Consider the following 11,093-nt stretch of genomic DNA (forward strand, 5'->3'; position numbering starts at 1 on the left):
AAACAAAGTGAGATTGAAGCTTCAAAAAAATTCAAAGGTATTCTTAAATATAATGAATTATTTTGTATGTTACTCTTGTTTCATTTTAGAGCTAATGAAATATTAACTGATATAGGAGATAAAGAAAAAAAAGTTATAGATGAAGAAGAGTTTGAGGATGACTTTGACATTAATTATGAAGATTCTTCTAAAAACAATCAAAGTGATGATGAACTTGCTTTGAGTCTTGATCGTAAGGGGATGTTTTATTTTTAAGTGAGTTTATTTTAAATCTTGTATTCCAGTAATATTATCTTAAAATAAATCTTCAAATTCATAGTTGACATAATATTTTGTTATTTTTTGTCATTATTTATAATTTTAAATTAATTTATTTTAATCGTTCTGAGGCTTACTCCTCGAGGCTTACGCCTCGCCTCGTCTCATTTAGAAAAAACGCCTCGATTCCCAATTTCGCCTTTTAAAATCTTGCTTTTAACTGCAGCTTATCTCATAAACCGATTACCTTCATCAGCTTCAGTTATTTTTTGTCATTATTTATAATTTTAAATTAATTTATTTTAATCGTTCTGAGGCTTACTCCTCGAGGCTTACGCCTCGCCTCGTCTCATTTAGAAAAAACGCCTCGATTCCCAATTTCGCCTTTTAAAATCTTGCTTTTAACTGCAGCTTATCTCATAAACCGATTACCTTCATCAGCTTCAGGCCTTAAAACTCCAATGGAGACCTTGTCCTCTTTTTACCCAGAGTTTTGAACCCATCATAATCTGGCACCCAAAATCTTTGGATGTACTGCCTATGTTCATATTCACAGCCATGAGCAAAGAAAATTAGATCCAATAGCACTCAAATGCATCTTTGTTGGCTATTCAGCTACCCAAAAATGTTATAAGTGTTATCATCCACCCACAAGAAAAACCTTTATCTCTATTGATGTTACCTTTGATGAGAAAAATTCCTATTTCTCAAAAACTCATCTTCAGGGGGAGATTGGACTTGAGGAAGATGAGGAAAATGAACTAGCACATCTTGACATTCCTCCACCACCTCAAAAGAATCCACCTGAAACCCAAGATAGGGAAATAAATGACAAAGCTATTATTAGATTTGGAAAAGTTTACTCCAGACATACAAGTTCAAGCTGTGCTCCAAAGCAGATCCAAGAATCTAAACCATCTCCTGGAAATAAGGTAAGCTCACCTCCTTTCTTATACCCTATAAATAACTCTATATCCTTCAACAACTTCTCATCGTCACACAAAAATTTTCTTGTTATATTAGAAGATATCCATATTCCTAAAGATATTTCTGAGGCCTTATCTGATAAAAATTGGAAAAATGCCATGAAGGATGAAATGCAGGCCCTGAAGAAGAACAAAACATGGGAGATCATCATTCTACCGATAGGGAAAAATAGTTCGGCTGCAAATGGGTGTTCTCAGTGAAATATAAAGCTGATGGCACACTAGAGAGATATAAGACAAGACTGGTGGCAAAAGGGTTCACTCAAACATATGACATTGACTACCAATAAACGTTTGCGCCTGTAGCCAAAATGAATACTGTCCGAATACTACTCTCACTAGAAGCAAAATACAACTGGCATCTGGAACAATTGGATGTGAAAAATGCATTCCTACATGGGGATTTAGAAGAAGAGATATTTATGGAAATACCACCAGGGTTTAAAGAAAAATCTGAAGGTAACAAGGTGTGCAAACTGAAAAAAGCTCTATATGGGCTCAAACAATCACCAAGGGCCTGGTTCGGAAGATTCTCTAAATTCATGCTCCTAAATGGGTATTGACAGAGTCAAGGGGATTATACATTATTCTTCAAACATTCAGACTCAGGGGGAGTCACAATTTATTAGTGTATGTTGATGACATTATTTTGACTGGAGATAATGAAGAGGAGAAAGCCAGTTTAAGGAAAAATCTTACTAAGGAGTTTGCATCAAAGAACTTGATAGACTAAAATACTTCCTCGTAATTGAAGTAGCTCACTCCAGCAAAGGAATCTTCATTTCACAACAGAAATACATCAAAGATCTTCTAAAAGAAATAGGTAAACTAACTCAACACCAGTAGAACCTAATCTTAAACTGGGGAAACCTAAAGAAGATCCAGATGTAGATAAAGGGACCTATCAGAGACTTGTAGGGAAATTGATCTACCTCTCCCACACTAGACCAGATATAGCATTTGCTGTAATGCTATGGCGTCAGTCCGTTTATCTCTATGAATATCCCAAAGAGCAGGAATTCACATGTAAGCGGTAGACAGGATATTGAACTACCTAAAAGGAAGACCAGAAAAAGGAATTCTCTTTAAGAGAGATCAAGGAATAACCTTAGAAGTATATAAGGATGCTGACTACGCAGGATCACCGGTTGATAGAAGATCTACCTCTGGGTATTGCACATTGCTTGGAGGTAACTTAGTTACATGGAGAAGGAAGAAACAGAATGTGGTGGCAAGATCTATTGTAGAAGCAGAATATTGAGCTATGACCTTGGGAATATGTGAGCTACTTTGTATTAAAATAATCCTAGAAGACCTAAAGGTTAAGTGGGATGACCCCATGAAGCTACATTGTGACAACAAATCAGCATAGCCCACAATCCAGTCCAACATGATAGGACCAAGCATATAGAAGTGGACAGACATTTTATTAAAGAAAAACTAGACAGTAGTCTAGTAAGTGTCGACCATGTATCATCAAAGGATCAACTTGCAGATATCCTTACTAAAGGATTGGACAGTTCTGCCTTTCTCAGAATGATTGACAAGCTGGGAATGATAGATCCATATTTCCCAGCTTGAGGGGGAGTTGAAATCCAGCCGTTCCCAGTGCAAAGGATCCGACGGACACAAGGATCAATCCGTGGGATACTCTCATGGATCACGCCATAATGAAGGAACGAATTTAGGAAAGATTTTTATGTATTATTTATGTAGTAAATCTGCAATTTTTTATTTCCTCATTAGGATATCTTGTATAGATCTATAAATAGGGAAGATTGTAATGAATAATTTCAAGCTTTTCCCTCTCAAATCCTCGTTTTAACAGAGTCATTTGTGTTAGTACATGTTTAGTAAGTTTTTTTTTGTTTTTAATCATTTATGACTGGTTTGGATCATTAATTTTTTTTTTTAGTTCAATAATTTTTAAGAAGGTTTTTTTTTTTTAATTAAACTGTCAAATATCTTGTAGTTAGATTAGAGTTGAAGATGAATTGAAATCCTATTTGTGGCCTTCTATTTCGCTTCCTTCCTATTCATCTCTTCGCCTCTCTGCATATGTGCAATTATTTCATCTATCTCTTTAACACCTTCTCTTTATCTCTTCAGTTTTTTTCTTACCAGATTTATTTGTGTATTTCCCCTGCCAATCTTTTTTATGAGCTTCGGTCCTTATTTTTCAGTAGCAGCCTTTATTTTCCTTCGGAAAGCCACATTGTTCACCAAAGTCATTTCTTCTACCCCAATTTAAATTCAGATATTTCAACCATGTTTGTTTGATTTTTCTCTGTTTAGACAGTTGCAGTAAGTTGCACCCAAATGATCTGATTTAAAAAAGAAAAAAAGATCTCACCCCCATGGTTGGATTAAAGTTCTTTTTGTTGGCTGTTATTTGAAAGTGAGGGAATCAAGCTATGAAGGACTCTCCTAGAGATGAATTGTACTAGATGGAGAACAAAAATGATATCAATCAATTGATTTTCATAACATCAAAATAGGGGTCTTCCTGTATTACAAGTCACACAAAAAATGCGTACTCTACCATTAAATTTACTTCCAGTGGAATATTCACATAACCACCGAAGGGACAACCAGTTATGTGTTATGTTGCTTATCTTCATCTTTTGGCTGTTCTTCAATGTCCTAGGATTTCCTCATCTTCAAATGAAATGTTTTTTTTTTTTGTGCAAATCAAATACTGCCAAATGTCACCAAAATTTAGGTTATAGATAAATGCCCTGAAATCTATCTGGTGCAAGTCATATCAAATACTGGAATCAAGCTATTTTTCTTTCTCCTTTCCATGCTCAATCTTCGGTCAACTGCTAAGATTCTGTTGCGCGTGCACGCTCCATCACTCTTTTATCTTTTTAATTTGTTATGAATCCTCACTGTGCTCTTTCATTTTGGTTTTAATGCCTGCTTGAGAATTATGTGTTTGTGCTTTCTCGCTTTCTTAAAATTGGTTTTTCATAAGATGTTTTTTAGGCTGATTTCTGCTCTCAGCCGAATGAGAAGAATTTTTATATTTTTGCAAGTAGGGCTCACTTGTCTATCATTCAACCAAAAGATGCAGTACCCTTTTTATAGGCTTTTAACTTTTCTGTGAATCTTAATATTGTGTTGCAAGGTTGGCATTGTTCAAGTGGCATTATAGCTTAGATTTGTTTACTTCATACAGGGTACATCAAGGGAGGAAATCTCGTCAAACTTCTAATTATCTGTTGCCTGCGGAGCAACTTCTGTGCATAGGCCATAGTCGGCAGCGACCTGTTTTAAAATGGGAGGATAACATAGCATGGCCTGGGAATCTGACATTGACAGATTCCACACTGTACTTTGAGGTACTCCCTTCCGTATTTCGTTTTCATATATCAAATATAGCTATTCCATTATGCAATTATTTTATTAGTTTTAGTTTATGTATTATTATTGTTATTATTATTTTTTTTAAATGAGGCTAAGGCTTGTTGCAGATTTATGTACCCCCTATTGTGAGTTGGATTGAGTTCAATGGTCCGAATTAGTGGCTCTCCTGAAGTAGGGAAGTTTACATATATTAGTGTTAACTTTTCCTTAGACCAACTTGTATAAGCCTCATGCATGCTGGGAGTTACAGTATAGAACAAGGTCCATATATACATGCAGCTTAGCTGTATGAAGACATGATGTATTTTCACTAACAAGAACACATGTAGCATTTATTTATGTTTTAATTGCTGTCAATTATTATTATTGCATGCAGGGAGTTACATTAAGATAAAATAATGATGTCTACGGTATAAACAGAAAAATTCTTAGTGCCAAACCTTGGAAAGAATTCTCTGTGCAATGTTCAGCATAAGAAGATTGAGAAAACCTTTTTTTTGAAGGAAGCAGAGGAGGCCAATTAAGAACGCTCGGCAAAACAGTTGTTAGTGTTTAGGAGTGTTACTGAAGTTCTTTCTTAGACATCGAGGGAGATTCTGGGCCCATTAGAAATACTGTACTGACCTTCATCATACATCTTTAGTGAATAAATGAATTGTAGAAAGAACTAGCCTGCTGAGTGTACTGAATGGGGTTTGTTAATCATTTTCCACGTTAGAACTTATGAAACCGTATATTTGACACAATATATTACCCTGGAAAGACTATAATTGTAGATTATTGATTTATAGAACAGGACGGATGGAAGTGGTTTCTCATTATTATGAGATATTTTGTCCTTGCATAATTTTTTTCTCTGTCATTTTACTTGTAAATAGGATTATTTATGCATAGAAGGAACACAAATTAATATAGAGAAGATTATATTTATTCTCTTTTTCTAACATGGTATTAGAGCATTCAATTTATTGAATTTTGCTTATTTTTTGCTCAATAATAATCTTCTCCCACTAAGCCATACGCAACCCTCCTTTTAAATGATCAGCTATAAATACACTAATATTTCCAACTTTAAATTGCAAACAACCCCTCTGTCATTTCTTTGTCCAATCTAGCTAGTTTTTGCTGTTGTAACAAACTCCTCTTTTTTTGCTTAACCTATAGTTGCACACAACCTACTTTGCTTCCTTATTCAGGCTTTTCCCATCCCTTGCGCAAACAACATTCACACACCCGTCACTTTAACGGTAATCTTTCATCTATTATTTCTCATGCTACCTACTCCCCTCCCTAGCCATGCATAGGTTGCAGTTATGATCTCTACACTCACATGATCTGTTATGCAACTCATTTTTCATCTACAACCTTTCCACGGCTTCTTATTAGCTGTCTTCTCACCATACATGTGAAACTTTCTGATGTAGAACGGGAAACGGCTTTGCTAGGGACAAATCTCCCCTCCGAATTTTGAGAACAATTTCAGTTTTTGTTTCCCAAAACCTGAGAGAGTTCGGATTCTGGGAAGGGGATGGGGAAGAAGTTCCAAAACCCTTTCAAAAATCTGAAATATGACTTCAGATTTTTATTCAAAATCTGAGAGAGATTCAGATTTTCAGTGCTTGGGAGAACAAGGTGTGGAGGGGTAACAGATGGTTTCACGTTGTGGTGGAGAACGACTGAAAGGGAGGCGTTGGAAGCAAGGGAGGTGGCTGCGGTTTTGGAGAGGGATAATAAGGTTCTGAATTGTTTCCAAGCAAGGATTTTCTTCAGGTTTTCTTATTCAAAACCTGAGAAAATTTTCAGCAGGTAATAAACAGAGGAAGGGAGATGGGTGGGATGTAGAGAGAATTGGGGAATTTTATTCCCTTATTCCACTCTCAGCTTAGGGAAGTAATTAATGGCTTGAGTTTTGAGTATCACGGCTGGTAGGAAAGAGGAAATATTTCCAAAGAAAAGTGATGGTTTTAGGAAAGAATTCCTAATCCCATCATTAAGGGGGCCGAATGCTTATGTAGGGAAAGAGGGGTTTAATGAGGTGATTTAAAGCTCTCAGATTTGAATTTAAAATTCAGTTGAATTTAGAATTCAAATGAATTTAAATTAAGAAGGAATTAATGGAATTGGATTAATGTTAGGGAATTAAGGAAAGAAATAATTAAATCCTTTTTGAATTTGAAATTCAAATAGGATTTAAAAATGGAAACTTTTCAAAGAGAGGTTATGAAGCAATTAGGAAATAACTCCTAATGGGCGCATAAAGGGGCCGGCGGCTTGCATGAATAAGGGGAGCATTGAATGTTGTGATTGAGGGCTTCTAAATTTGATTTTAGGAGTTAGGAAAGTAATGAAATAAATTCAATTTGAATTTCAAATTCAAATTGATTTAAATTAAATACTTTCCTAAAATAGGCAAACTAATTAGGAAATAAAATTTGAATTTCAAATTAAGTCCAAATGTCATTTGCCCCAAATTAGGAAACTCAAGAAGAAAGAGGGATGGGTGAAGCTGACGGCTAGGGAGCCATGGCCGGCGGTTGGTAGACTCTTCTGGTGAGGAGGCCGGCGGCTTATGGTGGAAAAGGAGACGACGATGGTGGATGTAGGTAAGGATGATGATGATGGCTATGAACAATAAGAAGGAACGAAACAAAACAAAGAAGAGATAAAAACGAAAGATACAGGATAAAAACCGCGAGCCTTGGACTCTTCTGAAGACTAACGGGTGATGCTTTGCCCTTCTCTAAGGGACTTCAATTCACGAGCCCGGACCCATTCTACGGCTGGTGAAAACTCTGATTCCTCCCATAGAAATCACAATTGTTGAACACAAATTTTAAGATCAATAATCCATCCCTATTACAATAGCTTAAGGCCCTATATATAGGCCACAACACAAGAAAACTAAAAATACAAAATTGCCCTTGGGCCACAACACTCACATAAACTAACCTAGGGGTAAAACAGGAAATACATCAAATAAGAACTAAAATTCAGAAAAAAAAAACTCATAAACGAAGATTTAAATAATAGCCGTCGATTTACGACGCCTCTTGTGATAGATGCGCCAAATCTTCGTACCAATGTCCGCATCACTTTCTACCATGTTGCTCTTTTATAATTACTTTGAAATCGCCATTCGGTTCTTGAAGCGGGTCAACGAGCAACTCTGAATACTTTCATACTATGATTTCCATAGTTCATTTGCGAGTTTGGATCACCAGTGGACCCTGGATGTTACCTAAGTTTGACCTGTGCGCAAGCTCCATTTCCTTCTTGGTGTGGTAAATTAGTTTCATGACTCAATAATGTAAGCCACTTGCTAGGCCATCATTGTGTGCTCTAATTCATCTCATCTATGCTCGTGACCTTGTTGATTGCTCTCTAGATGTCTTCACCGGATCATTATGTTGGCTCAACACCCTTGTAAGTTCTTTTTTAGGAAATAAAAATTCATTTTATTATGCTATGATTAAACCCTTTATATTAATAATGCTCTGGAGTCTACGTGGTCTCAATCTAGCTCATTTATGCTGACAATAAGATCCTTCATAATACTTAATATCCTTATTACTCTTATCAAATATTTTTTTTTGAATGTAAATATCATTATTTGCTTGACATTGCTCGGACCTTAATATTACATATCAATGAGCCTTGATAATTATGAGTTCATGCAATTGGGACTGCATTCTACCTTATGGATCATATATCTCATATTATTTTTGGTCATGCCAACTCCATTCTCTGTCAAGGGAAATCACCTTTTTGCATTATATAATATTTGGTTTTGTACACTATGTGCATTGTTTCAAACTAATAACAAACTCTCCTTAGGCCATCCAGTGTAGCTTATAGGATACTCTTATTCTTAGGAAGGTTAACATGTTATGATATGATTATCAAATGTATATATACTTTATTAGATCTTTTCTTTCATGTGTAGTTGCCACATTGTTCTCCGCCTTCTTCTTAACTACCCCCTGGACTTCTTCCTCTTCCTTTAGAAATATAAATAAATTTGTATATCCACCTCTACAGGTGCACACATGGCAACCTTCTTCTGCAGCAACACCTCATTCGCATATGCTTACATATTTATGGGATGTAAATTAGTCACATGGAATAGTACGAAACAAGCTTTAGTGTCATGTCAAGCTTTGAGACAAAATATAGAGCTAGAACATATTCTACACGTGAAGTGATCTTGGTTAAGACCCGGCTAGAGGAATTTGGTTCGTAATTGGTTAGCCCTTGGTCTTAATTGTGACAATCATGCTTCCATCAGCATTGCAAATAATCCCATGCTCTATGAAAGATCCAAACCCCTTGTAGTTGACTGTCACTTAGTTAAAGGATATGATGCTATCAAAGAAAATCTTTACTCATGATATTTGCTATTTAGATCAACTAGTTGATATATTTATCATGACTTTAGGTCAATTTTAGTTTTTTAAACTATAAAAGAAGTTAGAGCTAATTGATATGTATGCTCCGGTTTGAGTAGATTGTTAGGATTATCATATTATTTTAATAATATTTCTTTATAATTAGTGAACTATTGTTTATTTTTTTATTGATCAGGATGTTGTACTCAGTTCCCTTATTATAATATGAATTCCTCCTACTGCACGACAAATATTGAAATATCTTTTCATTTATGAGATTTTTTACATTTTATTATACCTGTTTTGTTCCCTTGCTTTTCGTTTAAATAGGCTTGTGTATGCTGCACGAATAACTCAACTGAATAGAGATACAGTTCTCGTGTAGTCTCTCTCTCTCTCTCTCTCTAAGAACCTCATATTAGGAGCCTTGTCCCAACTATCTTCTATTATTATGATAGATGCATGTGTATAGATAGGTGGATGTGGATTGAGGCTGTATTTTGTGTAGTTTTTGCATCCTTATCTTATTCTATGTGGTACTTATATCTGTTTGTATAGTATTCTGGTACCCATTCCTAGTCAAAAACTTTTCTTTTAGCATGGCTTTGTAGAGTCACATGTGCTTCTTATTCTGATTTTGATATTTTTTCTAGTCTTTATGACTGGCATTGTTAAGGTTTTGGATATCCAATATCCTCTGATAAATTATTTTAAGAGAATAATGGTGAGTGAGCTATTGGTCAATAGAAATGGTGTTATAAATTTTCTGAAATTGTTCTTAACAAAATTTTACATAAATTAAAAAAAAGCAGTATTATTACAAAAGATGGCATTGCGCAATTGGGTATTGAGATGTTTTAATTTGTGAGGCTAGGCGTAAGTCTTAAGGAGTAAGTCTCAAAATAAAATAAAAATGCGTATGGTGAAAATATAAAGGTTAAAAGTGATTTCTTATATAATACTCAAATAATATGTTAAAGGATGACATATTAAATTTCTATTGAATTAAGTAACAAATTAACATACATATGAAACAAAAAATTACATAAGACGTAAAGTGACAAATGACATATTAGGGGAATAGAATTGAAATCCAAATATTACAAGAGCAAAATAATATTAAATATATGAATTGCATAAAAGTATCATACAACATCATGTTTAACTCCAAATTCAGTCTTTCTAGTTCCCTACTCATTTACATTTAATTCTTAAAGAAAGCTAAAATAGTTGACAACTAAGAAATCATATGCATTATCATCACTGAGGGGATTGTTTTTTGAGTCATCATCATAACAAATTAGTCTCTTCCCTACCTCATCTTGTGGAATCCAATATCTTAAAAAAATACTTTTTCATTTATTTCAGTTATCTTCCTCTTCCATAAATATTTTTCATCAACATAAAGATTAGATTAATACTAAAAAATTTTTAGAGGTGGTGTTGATGCGCTACTTTCAAGTGATCTCCAACAATGGCTACAACGGTGGTGGCTGTGGCGAAGGCGATGGCCTTGATGATGCAGACAACTAAAAAGAAAAAAATCACAAGGGGAGAACACCAGGACTAGTAGAACTTTTCTCGATTCAAAACTTAGAATGCCAACATCATACAAACTTCAAAACAAACGAAAGCCAAACAAATGAAAACTAACTTAAAAATAAAAACAGCTACCCTCAGAACAACCGACTAGCAGTCATCTCACATTCAATGAAATTGTAGGCTATATAAAATATGTGCTTAAGGGCATGCAAACCAAGGATCCACCACAGCTACTTGGGCCAACGTCCATCAAAACTCCTCCGGTAAATGCTACCAAACCGGCCAACCAACACCTCCAATAGCTTAAGAAGAAAGTAACAAGTGGAGTGGAACTTGTGGAGAGAAGAAAGAGATAAGAAGCCCAAGACTAAATCGTAGAGAGGAAGAGAGAAATGAAACAAGCTTGCAAGCTTTCCCAAGAAGAAATCCTCAGGTTTTAGAGAACTTTGCACAGCAAACAACAACCTCTAAATGCCTCAAAGCACCACACACACACACACACACACACACACACACACACATATATATATATATATATAGGAGAAAAGAGGTA

General features: G+C 35.1%; 1 protein-coding gene across 3 annotated transcripts in view; it reads left to right on the forward strand.

Annotated features, from left to right (window-relative positions):
* The window catches only part of LOC110105829, a 103,677-nt gene that overhangs the window by 38,556 nt on the left and 54,028 nt on the right, over window positions 1–11,093 (forward strand). For all 3 annotated transcript variants that reach the window (XR_003699924.1, XM_020835478.2, XM_020835480.2), the window contains exon 6: window positions 4,426–4,588. Coding sequence is in view for 2 of the 3 variants with exons in the window: in XM_020835478.2 (XP_020691137.1) it covers window positions 4,426–4,588 (163 nt within the window). In the remaining variant the exon portion in view is untranslated. The remainder of the gene's footprint in view (window positions 1–4,425; window positions 4,589–11,093) is intronic.

This window comes from Dendrobium catenatum, unplaced genomic scaffold (genome assembly GCF_001605985.2).
Source record: "Dendrobium catenatum unplaced genomic scaffold, ASM160598v2 original_scaffold_266825, whole genome shotgun sequence".
Lineage (NCBI taxonomy): Eukaryota > Viridiplantae > Streptophyta > Magnoliopsida > Asparagales > Orchidaceae > Dendrobium > Dendrobium catenatum.